The 25,121-nt window shown below is 39.9% G+C and overlaps 2 protein-coding genes across 6 annotated transcripts in view; both read right to left on the bottom strand.

Moving 5' to 3' along the window:
- Positions 1–4,325: 4,325 nt before the first annotated feature.
- Positions 4,326–10,730, bottom strand: cox16 (cytochrome c oxidase assembly factor COX16). The gene is made up of 4 exons (XM_067614430.1): positions 10,479–10,730; positions 7,972–8,049; positions 5,624–5,692; positions 4,326–4,589 (listed from the first exon to the last, which is right to left on the bottom strand). Exons 1-4 carry the CDS (start codon positions 10,536–10,538, stop codon positions 4,470–4,472), a joined length of 327 nt encoding a protein of 108 aa, XP_067470531.1. The 5' UTR covers positions 10,539–10,730; the 3' UTR covers positions 4,326–4,469.
- A 1,994-nt stretch (positions 10,731–12,724) lies between these two features.
- Positions 12,725–25,121, bottom strand: part of actn1 (actinin, alpha 1) — a 58,262-nt gene continuing 45,865 nt past the window's right edge. For 2 of the 5 annotated variants that reach the window (XM_067614415.1, XM_067614412.1), the window contains exons 10-21: positions 24,240–24,470; positions 23,482–23,629; positions 23,018–23,168; positions 22,194–22,302; positions 21,611–21,751; positions 20,167–20,349; positions 19,114–19,248; positions 18,345–18,524; positions 17,347–17,493; positions 14,662–14,727; positions 14,135–14,293; positions 12,725–13,337 (exon numbers count right to left, since the gene is read on the bottom strand). In XM_067614415.1, coding sequence (XP_067470516.1) covers positions 13,179–13,337; positions 14,135–14,293; positions 14,662–14,727; positions 17,347–17,493; positions 18,345–18,524; positions 19,114–19,248; positions 20,167–20,349; positions 21,611–21,751; positions 22,194–22,302; positions 23,018–23,168; positions 23,482–23,629; positions 24,240–24,470 — 1,809 coding nt within the window. In that variant the 3' untranslated portion in view covers positions 12,725–13,178. Of the gene's footprint in view, positions 13,338–14,134; positions 14,294–14,661; positions 14,728–15,038; positions 15,120–17,346; positions 17,494–18,344; positions 18,525–19,113; positions 19,249–20,166; positions 20,350–21,610; positions 21,752–22,193; positions 22,303–23,017; positions 23,169–23,481; positions 23,630–24,239; positions 24,471–25,121 lie in introns of all 5 variants that reach the window. The other 3 variants (XM_067614411.1, XM_067614413.1, XM_067614414.1) reach the window with 2 other exon arrangements.

A 25,121-nucleotide genomic window follows, 5' to 3' on the forward strand; every position in this document is an offset into this window, starting at 1 on the left:
ACTTAAAAGCCATTACTAATTTTTTGAACAATCTTACTTTTTAGTCCTTCCTATCAAGTTAATGCCTCTCGGTTTGCACTCAAGGTTGATCCCTCCATTTCTACACCGTAGCCCGACATCCTGATTCAAAAGCAAATACTTCATATTCATTATAATTATAATAATCTTTATTTGTATAGCACCTTTCATACAGAAAATGCAGCCTAAAGTGCTTTTTTACATTCAAAACAACAGAAAACTGAGATGAGGGCATGTTAAAAAATGCAAAAATACAACATAGTTCACAGTTTATCATGTTCAAGGATACTCTAGACAGCTCGAGTGCAAAGCATTATAAATAAAATGATTAGAATAAAACGCAGTACATTATAGTATTCAATCTAAAAACCAGTCACTTTAAAATGCAATTAAAACTATAACTAAATATATAATAAAACCTGAAAACTGTGATTAAAAGCTTAGTGAAATAGGTTTTTTTTTTTAATAGTTTGTTAAAGATGCTCACTGAGCATAGTTATAAAAAGGATGTACTGATTTCATTTCACGGGAATTTTAAATACCAAAATAAAGAGTTGTGCTTTCAGCCTGGTTTCAGGATTCACAAGAGGATCCAATTCACAGTGTTACATAACATTTTTGTATTTCTCTCTTTGAACTAAATGATCATGTCTCTAATCTTTGAGAAAAATGTCTTCATGTGAGATAATGCCAGTGGCAATTAATCATCATCTGGAGTGTGTTTTAGAGGAGGGATTTTTTTTTCATTCATCAAGAGCCAAAAAAGAGCACTCACTGGTTCTTCTGCGGAGTGTTTCCACATCAGAGCCGTGAGGATCTGGCAGCAGCCGGGTTCGATTCACGGGAAACCAACATGATAGCATGGGCCTAGCTGGAGGAAGCTCAGGATCTTGTGTTTCAGGGTCCCAGAATTTAAAGCAGAAACACGATTCTTGTTTCTCAGACTTCATTAGTTCTCCGGCACACTGTAGTAAATATTGAATTCGATTTCCCCCTTTTCTTAGCCTTGTCCAATGAATATTTAAAAGTGTTTTCATGCATTTTCAAATGAAAAATTAAACAGCACGTGAAGGGGCGGGCCCTTTTTTTTCCAGATTAGAACTCCAGCTCATCACGCATCCTGACAGCTCGCTTACAGTACAATAGCAAAAGGCCCGTGGACTGACCCATTTTGACCTGTGACTGCTACACCCACCTCCATAATAGAACCGTAGTGTGCTGTAACATATCTTCTGCTTCGCCGCCCTCAAGTCTCTTTCACATGGTTCACTTGAAGCGAGCTCTACGGAGAAGATGTGAGGCTGTATGGCTTTGCACAATTAGCGAAGCCGAGGATGGTTCACCACACCTACACAAACATGCAGCTACAAAAGAGGAAAAAAAAATACCATATGATGTACACTTCAAGGGGAATTAAATTAGGGAACAAAGCACAATGAAACAAGACTACATAAATGGAATATGAAGATGAAAGTGCAACCACCCTAAATTAATTTTACATGCTATTTTGTGTGAAGAATAGTTTACCGTGTTAAAGTCTGGCAGACGAGTGTGTTCTGCGTGTTATCCAGAGTCACAAGGACTCTTTTATAATGTTGCTGCTGAATTTTTACATGTTATTTCTCTCTGCTATGAGCCCCATAAACAAAATTACATTTAAGTTGATTATCGGGGGGGGGTTTAAGGCAGAAATCTAAGAGATAGATATCTCAACACAGATTAAATTAAACTGCATGTCCAGATACCACTAGAGATATATAAGAAAATGAACAGACCCTTTAACAGTATAATAAAATTATACAAAATCAGCTACAGTGAACCATCAGGAAACAAATCATTCCAGTTGCTGTATCAGGTCGTTTTGAAACTGCCGTATGAGATCCAGCAGGTTTTAATGTTTTGTCAGGTTATTGCTAAAAGGATTATTTTAATAGAATGGAAATCATCCACCTCTCCTCGTTTTAAGAAGTGAGCTCACTGATAGGGTTTCCTGTCTTTATTTAGAAGAGATTACGTACTCCTCCGTCTGACTCACAAGATCCGAGGTCCCTTCCGTGATTATATCAGATGGCAAATGGACTCAGATGCAACTTACAGTAGTAGTGCATGTTGATTTATGTGCCCATCGGAGTGTGGCTCAATTCATTTTGAACTATTTATGTTACCTTTTTCTCATTGGACATCCCTGGACTGTGACAGTGTGCAGACAGTTTCAGCCTGTACGGACACTGGAGGTGCAGCATATCTTGTCCTGCAGGGACAGTTATTTGTCTCATTGGCAACCTTTTTTTTTCTCTTCTCTCATTTTCTTGTCTGATTGTCAGCATGTGTAACAGGGTCAGGGATTACTTGTTGTTGTTTTTTTACAGTAATTAGATGAACAAACACACTTCCATCTGACAGTCAAACTGTGTTTTTCAGATAAGTCCTTATTGATTTGGTTGTTTTAGTATATGCAAAGTTCAAAATTTAAAAAAGAAAAAATAATACAGACCATAATAAGTGGTATGAAATTGTGAAGTGGGAAGATGAGGCTTTTAAAGGAATGTAATAATTAAAATGAAATTAATCTTTGTGTATACGGTTGCTGGCTGAAAGACAACGTGTCGGTAAAACTGTGTTGCCATTTAAGTGACCAAACTACTTTTGTCAAGTTTGACTGGGAGTAGTTGAATGAATGTTCCTGCCACATGCTCCTATTATCAAATGCTCGTTGTGCATTAAAGCACACTAAATAACAGTGTGAGATGTTATTGATTCCTTTAACAAAATGCTATTTTGACCTCCTCCATCCCCCTGCACAGGAGGGGTCAGAGGTCAGCGATCAGCTACAGAGCAGCATCTTTAGTGCTGGCACATGTTCAGTTTCAGTGTTGTGCTGAAGGTTATAGACACAAGAGTTCAGACTGGCATCCACAGGTTCAAGGACAGCCTCTCTAACCATGAGAACATCCTGTCATCTGCTGTCCTCAGCCGACCCCGCAGTACGAACGCACATCCAAACTTCTATTGAGATTTGTATCAATCCATTCTATCGACTATTGTCAAACTTAGTATTTCTGTTCCCATGGCTACAAACACAGTGTCCAAGCTGCAATTCTGATTTTCAGACGGTATATATTTAATCAAAAACAGGCCTGGGGCAGCCTGTGGAGCATCCAGAATAAATATGTGATTCACCTCTAAAAAGATGCACCAACATGTGGCTACTTTATATTTAGAGAGGCTTCTTCAGAAACAGAAGCATCCACCCGACATTTTTTTTTTTTTTTTTTTTTTAAATCAACACAGCCTGACAAGAAAGCCTTGATTTGGTCTGCTAATCCTGTGACAAATTACTTGATTGCCACGTTTTGTCATTCAGACGTGTTTGGTGGATTAGAGGCGATTGTTACTTCATGGCAGCGCCGCCTGACACTCAACCAACCGATGACAAAGCAACACTCGAAGAAAGATCCAGATTTGCACAACCTGTGCAGGACGACATAATCCTCACACGAGCTGTTGTGTCCCATAAAAAAAAAAAAAAAAAAAAAAAAAAAAAAAATCACAAACATAAAAAAATGTGATTACTGAAAATGTATCCCCAGAGTTTTTCCCAACAGGCCTCTACACCTGAAGAATATTCATTATATCTTATTTCACAAACCGAATGAGGTAAGACAGTACATACATCATCTGTCACTCACCCAAATATTACTTATATGTGCAAAAATCATGTTATTTTGGGTTGTAGGACCACAAAGGTAATACTATTTCCATTATAAACATAATAAATCCACCACATTTTAAAGTAATAACCGTCAGTTAAACAGATTACTGTTGAGACGTATAAAGCCTCAGGAAAGGTTGGACTGTTATGTTCTTTTATATTTTCAACTGGTAAATCAATGCAACGCTAAAACTACATCTGTGAGCTATTGTCAAAAACAGAATGCAAGTAACAATTTGGATCAACAACACATAATTTATTGAGACATGGAGATCACACACTGACATATATGTCCTTCCTTTGTCTCTGTGTGGAAGGACTGGTGCACAGATACACAGATGTGCCACCTACTGGTTATTTTCCATTATAAACTCCTGATCAGAGTGGAATATAACCCACTGACGGGTGACTGCTTTATACTTCTGTGTATAAAACTATAGGATCCAGAGTATTCCTTCTTTAAATTTAACCTTAAAATGATTTCAAGGTTTCGAGTTTCTGTGGCATAAATTTAATCCACTTGTAGTTCTGAATGTGTCAAAACCAGTAGAGACCAGTACAAACACTGTACAAAGTTTAAAGTCCAACACAAGCAGAGACCAAACAAAATGCGCTCATGCCCCGGAGTTGCAGCATCTGGGATAATTGGGTCTCTGCGGCGCCTTCGCCACAGAGTCCGTCTCCTCCTGTCTGGTGTGTCCTGCTACAGTGTGTGCGGCGCGCTCTCTGTCTGGTGTCCCTACGCCTCAGTCTGTTTGTTCTGCCTGCTGCGCTGCTGCTCCTGGTATTCCTTGGAGTCCTCCCAAGGACGAGGACCACGGATGTTCTTCCACTCGTCCAGATTCTTCTCCTGCAACTTCTGCAAAGAGAAACAGAACAGGAGACGAGGTTTAGTGTTCAGGATGCCAATAATTCAATTCAATTTTATTTATATAGTGCCAAATCACGACAAAAGTCATCTCAGGGCACTTTTCACATAGAGCAAGCATTCAATATTTAAAACCATCCATACTAGATGACTACACATCTACTAGATGATCATCACAATGATTAGTCAATTAATCAATTAGTCAATGAAGTCTATGAAAATCGACTGATTGTTTGTCATATTTTATGAAAAAATGCCAAATATTTGATGATTGCAGCTTCTCAAATGTGAAGATTTGAAGGTTTCTTGTGTCATACATGATTTTAGATTGTTGATCGGACAAAACATGACATTCAAAGAAGTCTAAGAAATTATAAATTATAACAAATTCAAATTTGCTTTATTGGCATGACTGTCACAACAACAATATTGCCAAATTTTTCACGATTTTCTGATATTTTATAGACAAAATGATTATTTGAGAAATGGTGACAGATAGTGAAAATAACGGTTACTTGCAGCCTTTATCCAGACCAGAAAATGGGTTCACAAACTGAGTGAAATTATACGGCGATACCATGAATGCAAAAGAGGAAATTATTTCAAAGTCCGTTCAGGATTCTTCTCTCTGACAGTTTACTTGATGAACTTTGACACGGCCAGATGTAGCGAATTATGACCATCTGGTATATCAAGCAGGTGAGAGCAGGCAAGAATTACAGTTTAACTAAGGTGGGTTTCTGAGGACAATACGAGTACCAACATCTGAGACTGAGGTCACTGATAATCACTTGTGCATATTCAATCAGAAATAGTTTGTGCAGATATCCTTCATCTTCAATATCGGACCAAAATTGTAAGTATTAACATTTTATTTTTTGTAGAAACCTCAGAGACTGCATTCAAATCAACATATCAGCACTGAATACCGTCCGTTAAATTATTCATGAACACTATTTGACCCAGGTATGTAACACTTAAGAGCAAACATTCCACCTCAGGGTCCCCGACCTCTCCGTCCTTACCCCGTACTCCTCCTCCAGTATGACCGACTGCTTCTGGACGTTCACTTTGGCCTCCAGCGCAGGATCCAGCTGAGACAGAGGAGGAAACGTAACGTGTGTGTTAAAGCTTTCTGGCTTTAGAGACTGACACGTTCACAATAATACAAAGAAAATGAAAACAAAACAAAGGCGGGAAGAGATAAAAGAAAAGACAACAAGCGAAGACGTGGGGGGGGGGGGGGGCCTCTTGTTTGACTGATGGATTTGGCAGGCGGCAAAATTAAAAGCTTTTATATTTTCACTCTTCAGACTCGTACACCTGGAAGTCTGAAACAAGAGATTAAACATTCCTGACACACATATTTGAAAATGTTTAGATGAAGATTTGAGTAGGATTGAAACATCCAGATTGAATTTTCTGGCTTAAGTGTTGAGTCGTTACCTTTTTTCACTGAGGAAAATTAAAACAACATCTTTAGTGTTGGAGGAGAAATTACAAAATAATAAAACCGGGTGAGAGATTAGAGGCTCGTATGCTCTTTACTTCTGACTGAAGCAGTGAGAAACATCTTCAGGCCGCGTCTCTCCCTCCTCTTCTTCTTGTATTATTTCTTTAATGTATAAATGATGACATTTGCAGAAGGGGGTGAAGCAGTTTTTCCAGTCAGACCCATAAATTCGTGTGAAAAGCGAGACTTTTTCTCGCCGGTGTCAAAAGTCTTGCCTCTCCAAAACCTCGAGGGAGTATCCAATTTGCCCTGTTAACTCTGTAAATTATTCTGCTTCATTTGGCAAAAACATCACCAGGTTTTAGTAAAAAACTAGAAAAAATCTGTGTCAGAGGGTTTCGGGGAGAGAGAGAGAGAGAGAGAGAGAGAGAGAGAGAGTCCAATGGAGCTATCTGGGTTTTGTAATTCAAATTGATTTTGCCTGAGAATAGGACTGAAATGAATCCCATTCTGAATTATTACTTTTAATGAGTTCTAATATTTCATAGCAATAATGCCGCAGTTACTCGGGTGACTGATGAGTTTCATAATTCCATGATTGATTTTTAATTAGACCTACATCACTACAGCAAATAAATAATATATATAATATTTTGAAGCCGTCAGACCGGGGCATTAATAGACTAAGTAATTAGTATGATACCTACTATAGAGGTGTTATCAGCACATCTTCCTCTGCCACTAGTCTCAACCTCACATACAAACTGGGAGAGGTTATGAAAACTCACACAAAACCTGGACAGAGAAGAGAAGAGGCCTTGAAGTTCATCTCTGCCTCCGGGCTAAATTAAATCATTGAAGAGAGAATGCAAATTGGATCATACAGTGACTTCGCTCGCAGAGAGTGGTTTTAATGATTTAAGTGGGCAAATATCTGAGAGAACAAAATAATGGAATCTGTTGATAACAGTTCCGAGTGAGAGTCGGAGCGGCGGCGGCTTTAATCATGTGCATTTTGACGACGGTTTTAGATATTCCATGCATTAAATTACATGTGCACACACACGCTGAGCAGAGTTGAATCTTTACTCCACGGGGTCTGAGAGGAAGAGAGGCTCAGTGTGCCGCAGGCCCCGTCAGAAGAGAGCGAGTAGTGTGTGGGCAGCTGCACAGGCTGCACAGGCATGCTGCCAGGGGCGCGATGCCCCCCTCCGCCATCGTCATCCACAGTCTAGTGCCGCCTCACATGGACAGTAATAAGGAAAGATGCCCTGCCATCTGGCTCCCACCCAGATGACATGCATCGGCATGTCACAGTAAAATAGCACAAAACAGCTACTTCCCCTCGCAGCCAGCTCATCAGATTGTAATGGCTTCTAATAAAGGGTCGGTCCTCTGTCATCTTAATGAATTGGGTCTGTCACTTAATGAATTATTAGAGCTTGTTCTCACTTCTTGCTCTTGTACTGACTCACTCTAAATGGGTTAGAAAAGCCTGTCAGTGCAGTTTGCCTGCAGTGTCTTTCTGAAATGATGGATAGGCAAAGTGTCCAATTCTGAGTTCCTTAAAAAGGAATAAATGTTTCCAAATAAATCAACCTGAACTCTGTGAGATTCAAGCACTCCTTGCAGATGTAGAAACATCTCTAAATATGTCCTATTTTTACACTGAACATTTTGGAAAAAAAATCCTGACTCTCATGTGCAATTATGATTCAAACCACTGGGAGGAGTATTTGCACAAAGCCTAACAGAGACTGTTACCTCGACCCTTTTTTGTCAAGTCTCAGTGCTTTTATGTTGGTTCTTTTCACTGGTTTATGATGTAGATCTAAAAATCAACTGATCATATTTATTATAAAGAACTCTCAGTTGGATATGTAATATATTAACATGCAACCAAAGTTAAATACTACACACCTTTTTTCTGATCTTCTGGGCATCATACCGGATTTGTGTGAACTCTCGTAAGCCAAAGGAACCTCCAACTACCAGCAACTGAAATAACAGAAAATACATATGATTAGTTAAAGGTAGACTATGCAGGATTTTCCTACAATGTATAGACTCATACAAATGAAATCCCTCTCGATCATCACTTATGACCCACTAGAAGTGTGTGACGTTGTATTTATCTGCAGAGACTCTGCCCTCTGCCTGTATTTTCTTATTATTTTGCTGTGTTTGGGATGTTTCTGGGCATCAACCTTTGGGCAGTGGGTGTGTAGCCGTCAGCCAATAATAAGGCCGTATTCAGACCAAATCAGGCGATATGGCGCACCGCCGCAGGGCTGAGCGGAGGTGTGCGGGAGTGTGGGCGTGTTTATTTGTGCTCTAGAACATAACCGCTGTGAAACAATCAGAAAATAACGTTTTATTGATCTGATTCACCAGCTTTCTCTCTACCAGCGCCCCCTCTCTTCATTCATTCTCTAGCTCGCTCAACCACAGCTGCTCTCTCTCTTTTTTTAAAATGAGTTGGGAAGCTGACAGCAAAGACTAACTTTACTTTTAACATTATCAGACAAAGAGAAATGTCCTCCCCTCCTCCTAGTAACGTCTTTGTACTCCCAACTTACAAACACCAGCTGACAAATCCTGCATAATATACCTTTAACTTACAGTTTTTTTTCACGATTGGTTCAATATGGAATCCACATGTTCAAAACTCTTCACACAGTCAACTTTACCAACACACTGCTGGATACAGCTGTTCATTTTACACAAACACATAAGTCTTTCCAGCAGACACAAACACAACAACTCACATGTCAATCAGAACACACTGAAATAAAAAACAGGCAACACATGATTCATCTTTTTATGTCTTTGAAGTAGTAAAATCAGTTTGTCATCTGTAGGTTTTTTATTGTGTTTATGTTGTTTTTTAAATTGTTGATGGTCTAAGAAATGTGATTACTGATGTTTCATATTTCATAGAAATGCAGCAGGAAAGTTTATGATGGACGTTTCTTGTTTTTTGGTGGAGGGTTGATTCACTATAGATGGATTTCAATGTGGTTATGATTTAGTAAAGTGCTGTCCATATGAATACATGTTAGCTTTTGAACACATGTTTTGATTTTGAACACATGTTTTGATTTTGAACACATGGGCTGCAGAGCCACAGAGTTTTGTTGACTGAGCTGTAGTCGTTAAATGCTTTTTATGTGAAAGTGATGCAAATGTCGTCACAGTTTGGTCTATAATTTTTGCTGTTGTGTTGACTGAGAGAAGAGTTTTGAAGATGCAGTACTGAACCATGCATGTAACCAATCGTAAAAAAAACTGTAATGACAAGTACGTTGGTAACAGGTTTTAGGACACTGCAGAACACTTTCTTCAACAAAGTTTGGAGGAGAAACACAAAAGGTGCCCAGTTTACAATGATAACCTTAACAAGTTATGCAAATTATATAAGCAAATAAGCCTGAATTATCAAAGAATATGATTATTTAGTTCATAATGCAATTCAGTTCATCAGCACCACATATTACAGCCTCCAAAATGACATGAAGGTGAATCAACAGCTCTCAAAAACACTATCAACATAAAATGATCACCATAATCTTAAAGAAGGTAAGAATTATTACATCGCTGCTGTATTAGACAGTGTTTTAGTTGTAGCTACGTCTACCTAATAAACTAGTGGCTGGGTGAATTTATACATTTCCTATTGCTTTAAATGCTTTGGATATGCACAGATTTTACCGGAGCTGCAACGATTACTCGATTAATCGATTAGTGGATCAACAGACAAGTTGCCAACTATTTTGATAATCAATTCATCATTTTGAGTCATTTTTAAGAAAAATTATCTGATTCCAGCTTCTCAAATGTGAATATTTTCTAGTTTCTTTAGTCCTCAATGACAGTAAACTGAACATCTTTGGGTTGTGGACTGTTGATTGTGACAAAAGACGACATTTGAAGACGTCACCTTGGGCTTTGGGAAACAATGATCAACATATTCTGGCACTTTATAGACCAAACGACTAATCCATTAATCGAGAACATAATCGACAATGAAAATAATCATTAGTTGCAGCCGTAGACTTCACACACAGACAAATCCTGTTGCTGATCAGCTCAGACTTAAGGTCAGTCTGACTGTGTGGAAACAAGTCAATACAAAGCCATGAATAACATTTATCACATAAGGTAAGTTCAGAAACATCAACACTTGTCACTTAATAGTGCTGTGAAACATGGTTTAACATTAACTTAGGAAAAGACAAAAATCACTGACATTATTGTGAGATCTTAGCGACCAAATCTGACTTTATATATTAACAGTAAACTGTTGAAATAACTCTCTTTGACATTTGACAGTAGCTACTTATGAAACAGCTAACTTGCTAACAGGTTTATCTCCGCTTGTTTGCCGTTAATATTCGCTTCAAAAACGTAACATCAGAGTAACTTACAAGCATGGGAATCCCATATTTGACCGTCTTGTTTTTCTGTAATGCCTTTAAGGTAAACATGACTCTTCTCTCCGACTATAAGTCCATTTTCCTGATGTGAAAGTGAGCAGGTCACAGCTGGGATGAGGCGCTTCGCTTCCTGAATGGGTCCGACTAACTAACTTGTCCGGGATGTTGCGAAGTCACGTTCAAGGTTCCGCTGTGTGTCCGTCTCAGGATGCCAATGGGAAATGTTTTTTAAATTGTCAAGAAAAAAAAGGCTGTTAAATTGTGCAGTGTTACCAACAAATGTTGTCGTTGTTGCTTATTTCCCTTTGTGATACTTATTTTGTTTTTTCTTTTATTTGTTGGCAGGATTATGTTTTCTACAATAATACCCGAGCAGCTTTAGGTATTTCGTTTTCTCTTCTTCTCTTAGTCTTTACGAGAAGTTATAAGAAGTTGTAATTATATAGAAACTTTGCACGACTGCTGATCATTTTACATATATAAAATGTCTCTGCAGTCACTTCCGTTCACACAACACGCTGCTACATATATGACAGACCCATACAGGTGTTTCTGCCTAATTAGAGCTTTTCTCACCTGTGTGTGGGCATGCGCAGTGCTTGATCAATTTTGCTGCACCTTTTAAGGTGGTAACAAGGCAGGATCACCATCCAGGCAAAGCAGGCCTCAGAATACTCCATGTTCACTGTGACAACACCTGCATTATCCTCTAACCTTTAGACTCCATCTTGTAGAGAGGCCCTGAGTTAAAATGTAGTTTTAAATCCTATATTGATTCAGTCTGTAATGTGCTCATGTGGTGCATTTCACTTGATAAATTTTGCTTAATCAAGTTTGTCAACACAAACCTATCAGATCTTTGACTCATACATACACAATATGTGTTAACAGTTGTTAAGTAGGTGTCCACAGCTACAATTTTTACCCCCAGTGGATTAATCTCTGGGTGTAGAAGAGAAGAGCTCTGGTTGGGGCAGTTTATAATAAAAGTTGTTCAGTGACTTCATACAATAACAAGCATAGCTCCACTAACTTGAACAGGAACAGAAGTCTAATCATCTCAAACTGTAAACATCTGGGTGTGCGTGCAGGGCCTTTCAGACATTTTATCATGTCATAGCAGAAAAACCACAGGTGTAATTAAAACCATTATTATCATCGACTGAATTCCATTTAAGTTTAACAGTCCATGCTGGTTCATTGCATGATTAACTAGGACAGTTCAGTTTCACTGAGAAAAACGCCCTGATCACATTCACACACACATTCACACAAGGAAGCTGCCCAGTACAACCGCAGTCTGACATACTGGCCACTGAGTTCCTCCAGCGGCCAGCAGGTCAGAGCAGTTGGCGTTAAGGGCCGTGCTCGAGGCCAAATGAGACAGCAAGTGCTATTTTTTCCACCCAGATTTATCCTGCCTGTCACAGGCTTGCTTCTCCAGATTCTCTTCTCTAATAATCATTATTATTTACATCTGTGCTTTTCGTGCTATAGCAGGTCACAGTCAGCTATGAAAAAGTGTATACAGCAAACGAATCACTGGAATGTCTGCACTGCGTTTCCACACAAATAACTTATGAAGATGAAACATCACATGATCTTCACTGTTTATAGAACATCATTTGATGAGTTTCTATCCATGTTTACATAATATACTGACATTTGTGGAAACTAACGGCTGCCTTTAAGAAAGTTAAACCACATTAAGTCTGTGGTATAATTTGGAAAAAGGTCTGAAGTGATTAAAAGTTTTTGACCGGCGGAAAATGGAAAACATGCAGAAATGCTGATACGTTAACACTTACCTAAGCCTGATTTAATTGTAATCCTAAACCCCTGGAAGTCCTGACCTGAACAAAATGTCCCAAACATTTAACTCTGAAGGTCTAATACTGGTTCTCACACTGGACAGTGGTACAAAACACACACACACACACACACACACACACACATCCGTACATCACCACCATCATGGTTCAAGTTTCCAGCATTTATGAGCAGCTAAGGCCAGATGTCCTCTTGATGCAGGTAATCACAAACTTTATGTATGAGTATTTCTTTCTTGTACAATAACATATATATGTTTAATGTGGCATTTTACCAGTATGGGATATATACAGTGTGATGATATAGGCAGTTTGTTATTATATGTGTTTCTGCATCAGAAAGTCTGTCAAAGTACATCTATTAAAACTGTAGTTGATCCCTGTAGCAAACAGAGAAAGAAGAGAAAGTATAGCAATTTTTTTCTTTATTACAACTTTTGTCTCTTATTTTCAATCAGGTGAAGAAAAATACCTTTTTTTGTTCAGTATAATAAAATATGTTAACTTTATTCATTTAATGCAGAAAAAACAATGACAACAAGAAAATAAAAACAGAAACAAACATTTTTCTCTCTCCCTCTTTGTAAACCTGGAGAGCTGCTGCATTGCGTGGGAAGCAAGTACAACGGAGACAGAGTGTGAGGGAGCGGTGGAGATGTGGGTGGAGGAGGAGGAGGAGGAGGAGGAGGAGGAGTAGGAGGAGGAGGAGACAGAGGATAATGACAAAAAAGATAAGGCCAGAGACATACAAAAAATGAGCGTAGTAGGACAGGAGTGTGGTGGTGCCGGGGCAGTCAGAGGACGTGGCAGTGGTAAGAGCAGGTAGGCTGGTGGTCCCGAGTCCGGACGACTGACAGAGTGTTCAGAGGTCGCTCTCTCCGTACAGAGCGGTAGAGAAAGACATGTAGTCGAGGGCTCCGGGCACACCGTCGGGGCCGGTGTAAGGGGCCATGCGGGCAATGCAGTAATCCGCCTGGTCTGGAGGCAGCTCCCGGCGCAGCTCGTCGGCTAAAATGTAGTTCTGTCGAGGAGGAGAAAAATATTTTTAATGTGAGAATAGCAGCTGTAAGTACTGTAAGCTATCAATGCTTTCACAGCTCAAAGGTGGTGAGAAGTTGGGGAAATAAAATGAGCTTAATAAAGAGAGCCATTGCAGTAGTATGACATCTGGATTTCATATTTTTGAATATTTGATTTTTTTGAAAATTATCTTTGAATTTGAAGCTTATTCCTTTGTTCCACAGAGCTCTATTGTTGTCTGAAAACTAATAAATGGTTGACATGTTCCTTCATTACCCTGAAAACACACACTGCAGTTTGAGTCCTGCTGGAAATACTCACTAGAGTACCAAATGTGTATAAATCCGCCACTTAAAATAGTGCCCAACAAATGCACTATTTCCACCTGTTTGAGTCAGAGTTTCTAATAACTACAGCATCCGGCTGTTTTAGGAAATTACTGAACCTTTCTGAAACATGAAACTATACATTTGAGGGATGGTTTATTAAGATTTACATGTTTAGTAGGAACCAGTGGGCTTGGGACTGTGTGCCACAGACAGGAAAGTCAGAAAATATTGAGAGATGGACCAACACATTGTTGGTTTTAGTCTTTTCATGGTATTTGTTTGACCAGTCTAATCCTTTAAATGTGTTGCTTAGTTGTTCAAAGTGTGTAATTTTTGTACTTTTTTCCATCCTCATATTTTTGTTTCTTTTCTGCTACTCTAAAAGTATATTAAATATTCCTCTTTTTGCCAGATTGAGCTTAATCAACACAGGAAAAATCTATCCTGCGTCGTTACTCTTGTTTTGTACCTTATCCCCTGCCAGGACTTTGAAGGAGGCCATGACTTGGTCGGCGGTGTCTGTGTCGGCCGTCTCGCGGGACATGAAGTCGATGAAGGCCTGGAAGGTGACGGTGCCTAACCGGTTGGGATCCACTATGCTCATGATGCGGGAGAACTCGTTGTCACCCTGGTGGCAACAGAGAACATCTGTGAAGCTCAGTCACCGTGGAGACGGTCCCCACAGCAACACACTAACAAAACCACAGCAAATCACTGACATCCTGCAAACGGAGATATAAACTGCTACAACTTACTTTGTTCATTATATAGTACAACTACATATTACACAATTAGATTATTAGAGGTACTGTTGCGTAAAAATCATACATAATGACAATAAGTAAGATATACATACATTATTTTCTGTTTCAAACAAAATAAGTGTAAGATTTACTCATTACCACTTCCGGCTGGTTTACAGTCACCTTCTACTTGCAGATGCACATAAAGACACACAATCAAACTTCCATACTTGATGAGTGCGCATGGCTTTACCAGGTTGTAACCAATGGAGATAAGGCAGGTTTTGAAGTCTTCAGCATCCATGACTCCTGTTCTCTTCTACAAGGTCAGCGATGGACAAACGAAACCAGGAGGAAAAAAGAGAGATATAGAGAAGAAGTGGCAGGGATAGCGGAGGAAAAACCATCGGAGGAATAAAGGACGAGCAAAGAGTAGAATTTAGGAAGAGTGTCGCACCAATCCACAATATGGACGTTGCAAGGTGAGGGAAATCAGGAAGCAGTGAGGGCAGGAATAGAGGGAGAATAGGGGGAGGGAGGGAAGTATAAGGGGGAAAAAATGCGAAAGAAAGGGGAAAAAAAGAAAACTGTTAAACATCTCACCACAGGGGTTCGGCTATGATTAAGTACCTGTGCATCGTTGGCGATATCGAAGCCCAGGCTGATCAGGCAGGCCTTGAACTCCTCCGCGCCCAGAGTGCCCGAGTGGTCCTGGGGTGTGGGAGGCCAGTGCCAGGCGAGGCGTCGGGGGCCACAGGCCATGCAGCAACACATACAGCCGTGTCAGTGAAGGTGAAGGGGGGTGTGGGGGTGGAGGGGAGGGGGGGTGGGAGGGAGAGGTCGGTGAGGTGGTGTTGGTGGGGGGGAAGAGGGTGGGAGTGCACCATGCACGGGGGAGGGGGAAAGGAGGTGAGGGGGTGAAGGGAGAGGGCCATGCACGAGAGATAGAAAACAGAGAACACAGTGCATATTCATTAGGATCTGGCAGGTGAACACACGGTGGCAGCAGTGCTGCCATGCTGGGCGAGGGCATTCAGAGGCGTTAATGTGCAGTGTGGCAGGCAGACTACAGGGTCTTGGTGAGGTTATTCATATCATCGATGGCACATGTACTTGACAATACAAGATATGATCTTCTCAGATGCAAAAGCATCTCTTTACCTTTGCTTTGTACAGGCAAACGTCACGGCATATTGTTTCAAACACTTCCCACAGTGCAATCACAATCATTTTCACATGTAGTAATATAATGATGTAAATACACAGACTTGGGCAATAACTAATCATGAGGGCTGTAAATTATTTTCATTATCAATTGACCTACCAATTATCTTCTCTTATTAAAATGTTTTCTTTTGCTGGACCAACAGTCCAGAACTCATAATTTAATATCATAGAAAACTAAAATAACAGAAAATATCTACATTTGAGAAGTTAGAACCTGTGAACTTTTGCCATTTTTGTTTTAAAAATTACTGAAGCAACCGATATGATCGCCTAATTGATTAACTGACTAATAATTTCAGCTCTACTGTATTTATTTTGGCTGCTGACTTATCAGTTGAGGCTCTTTTATTAATCGATAAATTTGATATACTATACCCATCACTACTCCCCAGAGCCCATGGCAACTGACCAATAATGCAAAACCCCAAAATATTCAATTTATACTGATAAACACTTTTAGAAGCACCAAATTCTCACATTTGAAAAGCTAAAACAGGCAAATGTCGACATTTTTGCTTGATAAATTACTAAATCAAAGTTAAAATTTTCAACTAATTGTTTCAGCAGTTGCACAGATGGCTATTTATCCAACAAACGAAAGTCGAAGTGAAATACTCTAAGACACCTTTCACACTTTCAAAGGGTATTAATTTTAGACATTAATGCAATACAGACTAATTTATTCGCTAACAAACTAACATTACTCATTTTTTGTCCTAATGGATCAGATTAATTTGCCACTTTTGCAAGGTTCAGCTTTCCCAACAAACATCAAGCTAAAAGGCCTTGAAGAGCAGGACGTAATCCTAATGAAATATGAAACAAAGTTCAGGTCCACAGTTGACTTTCTGTCGGCTCTGATCATCAACCTCAGGTATTGATTAACAATAGGGCAGCTCTGGAAGAATGCATGAGGTAATGGTGGGAGTCCGCGGGAGCTTGGCGGGAGAGCTGAGAGGGGGGGGGAGGAGTGGGAGGAGAGGGAGAGGGGGCTAAAATAAAAACTCATCCATAATTGGTGCTGTTCCTGACATGTTGAACCCCGAGTATAAACTCTATGCTCCAGAGGCAGGACTTTTATAGAAACGACCATCAATGGAAAGATATTTTGTAGATATTTAGATAGATATTTTATAGCTACTCGTCCGTCTTGCTCAGTATTCCGTTTTTTTTATTTCATGCAGACATTCTTGTATTTCTCAATAGAAGGATTTAGCTGCCTGATTCTAGCTACAGTTTTCTTTTATGTGTCTAAAAGCCTCTGAGCTCTTAAAGATGAAAACTGTGTCACTGAACTGTAAGTCCCTTTTCAACCAAGGTCACTACACAGCCTGATGCATTTCACACACAAACTGTACACTCTGTTCACTCCATGTTTTCTGGTTAAAGGGTAGTTAAAGGATTAGCCACACTTCGGGCAGCATGACAGGACGTGAACAGTCCGAAACCCAGAAATGATAAATTCTCACCTCAACTTCTTTGCTTTGAGGATGAAGTCTAAATATACAAAGGACAAACTCATGGTTACATCCATCTTTAACAACATGAACCTTTTTTTTTTTTTTTTGTGGTCCTTTTCCAATCTCACTTTACAGTATGTGTATTTTGCCACAAACCAAATCCAAACAGCTGACTGTAAACGAGCGATGCACCACCCACCCTCGCTCCCTGCTGCTTTGTGTCTGCAGAGTGACTCATTACGAGTACTGACCCTGTCGAAATGGTTGAAGGAAGCCCGGAACTCATTCAGCTGCTCCTGGGTGATGCCCTTGGCGTCTCGCGTCAAGATCTGGTTCTCGATTTCATTGATGGTGCGGGCGATGGTGGTGAGTAGCTGCTCCCAGCCCACACGGATGTGCTGCAGAGGGAAGAGACAGACACAAAGGCAGATGAAGCTTAAGGAGGGTGAATAGGAAGGAACGGATATTAAAAGAGTTTAAGCAGGGTTTTGGTCTGGGGTAGAAGAGCAAGATGATTTACTGCATCAGGACAATGCAGATATGTCATGGACAAAAAGTGTCCAATATCTGTATAGTTTGATTCATTATTTAAATGATTATTCACAGTAAAGCACCCTGATTGCGAGCAAAATGATCTAAACTACTGTTTTTCTTCTGTCTAGACTTTCACTGGGTAAATCATAAAAGAAAGGGTGAACAAGGCCAGAAAAAAAAATATTTGCATAAATAAATGTACACTATAATCTACTCTTTTCACCTACTGAATGCTTTGCACAGCAGCTGCTTCTATACAGACGCCTCCGCAATAGCTTTGAAAATGGGTCAGTTGACGTGCAGAATTTCAATAATAAAATTTATATTACATGTAATTATTTTGGCCAGTAAAGTGATTCTTGGCAGGCAGTGGTTTACAGCTTCCCAGCACTTGGCTGATGAGAAAAAAAGTTCATTTTGTAAATGCAACGTCAGGGAAGTTTTGAGTGTTTAATCGTAGGATTGTGACACTGTCTTTGAAAAGATTTTTTCTGTGGGTGGTTTAACATGTTGTCTTCCATTGTTTTGCTCATTCTGGCAAACCACAACAATCTGGCACCGACGCCTCATACAAGAGAGTATAAAAAGTATTTGCATGGTCCAGCCAAGCCAGATGGACATGTCACACAGACCGAAGTAGGAACATTCACTGGATATTAAGTAGACAAAGCAGAAATGTTGGCGGATGTGTTTAAAGCTTTGATCCGGGTTTTACCTCCATGGTGTAGTTGGTGTGCTTGTTGTCAAAGATGAGAGCTTCCTGAATGAGCTGGTGGTCTCCCTCCAGCTGGTCGATCTTTGGCTTGTAGTTGACGATGCTCTTCTCGTACTGGCGTAGGTGTGTCAGCTGGTCCTCCAGGGTGCCGTGCATCTCGATCGAGATGCGGCCGATTTCCTGCGGGGACGCACAGAGACGAAGATGCTCGGTAAAAAGGCCTGATCGGGTTTTACAGATTGGAGGACATGATGAGAAAATACACATATTACCAAAAATTCACCATTTCTGCCTGCTGTTTATCTCTTTACTATCATCACTTTCCATTTATACGATATGGGTATAATGCATACTATCAACAGTATCTTTTGAAAAGATCTAATCTTGTCAGTGCTTCCTTTACTGTAATTATAAATAACAGCTTTTTTGTGAAATTTTCAATTCATAAAATCAGGGTTTAAAAAGTTTTCATGAACCTAAATCTAATGTTCTCAACCTACAGATGACCACATAAGAGAAAACCTTAAAATCTCCAAACACTGGAGCTCCAAAGTTTAACTATTTCTTATTTTAAACATGTGCATGTCAAAAACTTACCACAGCAATGAACCGATGAGGGATTAAACTCTACAAAAAAATGCACTGAATTATCTACAAAAACAAAACTGCACACAGGCCGCACTGACACCAGCGCTGCACTCGTCATCACGCTGGCCTCGTTCTGAACTTGTAACGTGGTCATTAACTTGTTGGCTCCGCTCAGACTGACCTCCATCTTGGTCTGGATCCAGGGACCGATGACATTGGCCTGGTTGGCAAACTGTCTGCGCAGACGCTCGTTGTTCTGCTGCCGGGCGTGCTCCTCGATCAGAGCCTGGTCGCGCTGAGGCACCAGCTGCCGGACCTACAGCGGGCAGGCGGGAGAGTGACGGAAAACCAACACGTGTTAATATTAATTGAATCTAATGAAGCAGCAGGAATGACATTTATAATTAACAGAGAACATTATTTGATCTTATGAGGGTATTCTGCCTTTTTCATACCACACAATCTAACTGGTACATTCTTCTCTGTGCCATGTTGTTCAAAAACAAATCAATAATCACACTCTTTACTCCTGTTTGAGTGATGTTTGCTATAAACGACAGGCGTCAAAACTCCTGCAACATTTGTAGTATAAAGAAAAACTTTATTATGAGGGATTTCTGACACAACCTCACCTTCACTCATGATAAAGTTGTTCTTTGCTACTATAAGTGTTGCTGCAGTTTTGACCCCTTCAGACCTTCTCTATGCTCCTTGGTAAGAGGTGAAATTGTGCCAGAAATCCCGACTCTGCTAAAAACTACAGCTGTTTTAGAAAATGATTCAGCCTTCTTTAAAAATGAAACTAGATATTTGTGACACATTTTTAAGAATTTACGTCTTGAACAGGAACAAATGGGCTCGAGGCTTAAAGCCACTTATAGGGTAGAAAGTCAAATTTTTAAGAGATGGACAAATGCGCTGTGGGTTTTTTTATCAGGTGCGGAAAACTTGTTTTTTTCCATTTGGCCCTGGGGTTTAATTTGACCATGAGTCATGACAGCTTATACGGGCATGTTTGATTCCCTCTCAAGTTGATAAAATCTGTGTTGGGAAAGTTTATGGAAAATATTCGGCACTTTCTAAATCTCACTACAATCACGGCGCCTTGAAGCAAAGCTCTGAACACACCAGATGACTGCTGCTGGATTAGATCTTCCTTACGTAAACAGAAAAAAAAAACATTATGAAGAACATTATAAAGTATATTTCCTTTCCCATGATGGATTCTTATTACCTTGTCCCATTTGGCATTAATCTCCTGTGGGTTGATGGTAGTGTAGGGGTTGGTGCCAGCCATATTCACATGATAGGTCTGCACAATTTTGGCAATCTCGTTGTGGATGCCCAGGATGGCCTGGCGCTCTTTGTCTGCCTCCGGCAGCGTGGCTTTGAACTGCTCGTGGGCCGTGCTTAATCCCTGAGACACAGAACACAAATGCATGAAATGAAAAACGTAAACAACAATAACAATCAAGGCTTTTTCATTTTTACATCTGAGAAAGCATCAGCTTTCTTCCTCTTGACTCTGTGGGATCCTCTCTGAATATCTCAGGCTTCACAAAATGGTCAAACTTCAGTATAATAACACACATCAAAACATACATGATGATGTACGGTAATGATACTGTGCTCAGACCATTATGTATTTTATCTAAATATTATTTGTAATGGAGATGTTATAAAAGTGGCAGCTAACACAAACAAATACAGCAGTTCTTATTTTTTTCACATGCTTTCATACATGTGTTTATGCCTTTCTAACACTTGTATGACACTTCTAAAAGTTATATTTATATATATATATGTATGATACTGTAAACCTACAGTACTTTCCTTGGTTTCATACTTATAACTGAGACTAGTAACATCTGTGCATCTACATAAAGGTTTTCCATGATTCTCAGCTTTATATTTGATTTAAAGTTCACAATTTTCACAGTCAGGAGCCCGAAATGAACACTGACACATGTTTTTCTTGCTGTAATGATTCCTCCTGTTCATACTGACCATCAGATGATCCCTTCATAATGTGCTTACAATGTTCAGTGACGGGGGCCAAAATCCACAGTCCTCATTTTGTGCAAAAATGTATCTAAAAGTTTATCTGAAGCTGATATGAGGCTTCAGCTGTCTGAGTCATATAAAGTGGATATCTGCCACATTTACTGTCTCGTTAGTAAAAAATTCCCTCTTTGTGTCTCGATGGACAGGGTTTTCCTGTTCAGCTGCAGAGGAAGGATAATAACAAAAAGAGGGAATTTGACACTAAAAAGACAGTAACATTGAAATATATTAACTTAATTTGAACAATTTGGATGGCTGAAGCATCATATTAGCTTCAAATAATCCTTTAAATACATTTGTATACATACATTGTACAGAAGGAGGACTGAGGATTTTGTCCCCCATCACTTACATTAAATGTGCATTATGAAGGGATCTTCTAATGATCAATATGAACAGATTACAGCAAGAAAAAACATGTTTCAATGTTCATTATTGCACCTGACTATTGTTGAAGGACAGACTTGAAAAATTGTGACCCTACCCTTTAAATTCTCAGCAACAAATGTTCGGTACATACTGTAACCTCACAGCTGTTTACATGCTTCTTAAATCCTTTCATTGAGTAAATAAAGTCTCCTCTCTTTCCGCCCTTGAACCTTCTCCTTGCTCACCTGTATTTCTTCAATGGTGTGGACAATAAAGGTATCCTGCAGGTCCTCCATCGCGCCCTCCATCCAGTTGTTGAATGGAGCCGCTCTTTTGGCAAACTCAAGGTACAGTTGGTCGATGGTTTCAAGCAGCTTCTCGGTTCTCTGTATAGCAGAGAGAACAAGGTTACCACACTCAGACTTTTTATTGGCCTTGAAGCTCCTGCTGGGTGAAATTTCAGGATTCACGGAGGCTTGACTACATTCAATATGTTCCAAGAGAAGCTTGGGTATATAGATGGATTTGGGGGTTATATTTTTTTTTTACAAATTAAAAAATCTCCAAACTTTAAAGGATTTTCAAGACCGGCAGGAAGCCTGAAAATCAAATAGTCTCTTCACAGCCTCTCACTGTGAAGGAGAACACTTTCATCTCTAAATGTGTAATTATGTCTGCTCAAACCAGCGCCAAGAAGAGCAGAGGGAATTTAAATATAGGGATAACAAAGTGAGTGATTATAGAAGCTAGAAATTTGACTCTTCAGTAAGTCGATTTTTTTTTTTTTTTTTTTTTCTTATCAGAGTCTCTTTCTTAACCCCGTCTCACCTGCAAAGCCTCGCTGCGTTTCTGGGTCATAGCTCCCAGTGCGTCCCACTGGTCACAAATCCGCTGGCAGCGAGCGTTTACACTGGGAGAGTCGTAGTAGTCCAGCTCACTGAAGCACAAAAAGACAAGGAAAAAAAAACCAGATACATGAGCATTACCTGGATCACATTAAAGCAGTTCATAGCTGTTTAAGCAGCTTTAAAGTGAAATGAAACTGCTGTTATTCATTTGACTGTTTCTGTTCCACCATCTTTCTTTAATGCACTTTATTGCCTTTATGATCCTGCTGTGACTTCAGTTTCTCATCTTTTTTTTTTTTTTTTTGTAGTGTACAATGTTCTTATAAGCTCCTTGGAGTTTCTTTGATTTCCTTGTAAGTTATGTGTTTCTTTTCTTCTTTTTAAGAGAGATTTTAAGCTCAAGAGAGCGACTTCTGATGTTTTGTAATAAAAAATCCTGAAAACAATAATTAACTGAAAACACTTCAATCAACCACACAGCCAGAGATAAGAGAGATGATCAATATAACCATGTGGCAGAGCGGAGATACTGAAAATGAAAGGGGACGATAATCAATATGTGTTTCTGAATCAACTGAATGTCCTGGATGCAGAGCCCACTCTCACTCCCACTCTGAAACAGGATGTACAATAGACTGATTCCACTGTGTTGACAATGTTGATAATACCTGGCAACCTTCAACGCTTTATATCCTAATCTTTTTAGCTTTTATTGATTCATAAATGGTCGCTACACAATCTTTCTACTATCAGTGTAAAATACACATCATCATTCATGCCGGCCCCTCATTAATCATCTCTTACTTTAGCTCCTGTGCGATGGCTGCGATCTGCTCCACGCGGTCCTGATGTGCGGCCAGGTCGCTCTCGAAGGCCTCGTGTTTCTTCAGCAGGGCCTTGATCTCTGACAGAGAGGCCGTCTCATAGTCGCGCTTCTGCAGCATGTCCTCTTTACCTGCAGAGGGAGACAGAGAAAATTCACCAGTTGAGTTTACGATAAAGAAAATTAATCTGATATAAACCTGCTTACACTAGTTGTTAAACTGTATTACAACACAGAACAATTAAATATAGCATTTTACCTAGCTAACCTCACAACAATTTAAATGTTTATGAGGTTGTAATTTCCATTGTGACCTTTACTAGTTTGCCTGAGGCACATGAGACTAAAACAGAGACATGCAGGATGTGTGTGTGTGTGTGTGTGTGTGTGTGTGTGTGTGTGTGTGTGTGTGTGTGCTTTCGGACTCCTTTCAAAGTCTCAGTACCTTCAGTCCAAGCTTCATGGATGGCTGCTTTCTGGCGGAATTTCTCCGCCAGGTGGTCGAGTCTTTCCAGCCTGCGAATCTCATTGAGGAGCCACTCTTCATAGCCTTTCTCTGCTCCCTCTAGATTTCCCCACGCATTGTTAATGTCCTGCAGGAGGCAAATCAGAATACTTGAGAATGTGTTTCACCAAAAGGGAAAATCTATTTAGTTTCTTTACAAGCAAAACTCAAAAACAAGTTTCTGTCAGTTGTTCTGTGCTTTCATATCTTTCGGTACTGTTATATATGTGCATGATCACTAAAGTTAAATTAGATGGAATTTTCAAATGCTGATAGAAGTTTTGTTAGACTTCACAAAAGAAATAGGACTGTGCAGTTATTCAAAGCATATATTGGTAAAGTAAAATGACTACTAAGCAGTCATATAAAATAAATATTTTAAATATATAAGACATCAGACTTAAGGTCCAGCATCATGTATAAAGGTACCGATATCCTAGTGCATATTTGGGCAATGCAGCTTGACATTTCAAAGGAAACAAGCAACAAAGGGAGACAAGTAAAAATGGGTTGATATGTTCTCTGGCAACATGTGCCTACATGATTAAAGCAAGCTGAGGTAACTCTTTGGCCACTCTTTGCACGAAAGCTTGCCGTGTCTTGCACAAAGGAGGTTTTTGGATCTCTTAAAGAGTCCCTGTCAAATTTAAAGAACTTTCTCGTGTGAGTTTGGACTTTCACGAGTTGTCGTAACCTACCGAGACCATCTTTCCCTCTGAGGGCATGAAGGCGGGCCTGTTGCTGAGCCTCAGTTTGGTCTGCAGGGTGTTGAAGTTGATCTCCAGTTGGCACTTCTCCTGCACTTTGGGCGGCTTGTGGAGGCGGCGGTAATCTCTGAAGTCCTCCAGCTTCTGCTGCATGGCCTGCATGGTGTTCTCAGGCATGCGGTTCTCCAACCAGGGGATGGTGCGGCGGATCCACTCCAACAGCTGCAGAGGAGTCGTGATGGTGGTCGTGGAGAGTGTGTGTGTGTGTGTGTGTGTGTGTGTGTAGTCAAGGGCAAAGATAAGAGAAAGGGGATGGAGGAAAATCGAGTTCAAGGAAAAGATGAGGGCAGGGGAGGAAAATGAGAAGCATGCAAATCAAAGATTTAAAAAGGAAGAATCATGGTTGACAGAGAGGAAGTGAATGAGGAATAATGGATGTATGAAATGAAGAGTCGTGTCAGCAAAAGAAGAATACAGGTTGAGATAATTGGTTAGCAGTGTGTTATTAAATTCTTGCAACCAAATGTAACTCTGAGAACATATTATGTGTGATTTAAAGACAGACATATCTGTGTTTTTGCATGTTTTCTCTCATTTGTTACATTTTGTGGGTAATTTTCATTGCCGCACACCATTTTCCAAAGTTTAGCAACCAACAGCTGCCCTCAAGGTGTCAGTTCATTTCAATATTGTATGAAAATCATTTTTAAATATGCCTGAAAAAGGTAAACCATCACAGTGAACATTAACTGCTCTATTTTTTTCAAATTAAACAACAATGCAGCTTGAACCTGAAAGTGTTTCTAGTTGGTGCGTTCAAGTGCTGGTGGCTGACATTCAAGAGTGCGATTTCAGATGTCTGAGTTTCCTACA

This window comes from Thunnus thynnus, chromosome 16, assembly GCF_963924715.1.
Source record: "Thunnus thynnus chromosome 16, fThuThy2.1, whole genome shotgun sequence".
Classification (NCBI taxonomy): Eukaryota; Metazoa; Chordata; class Actinopteri; order Scombriformes; family Scombridae; genus Thunnus; species Thunnus thynnus.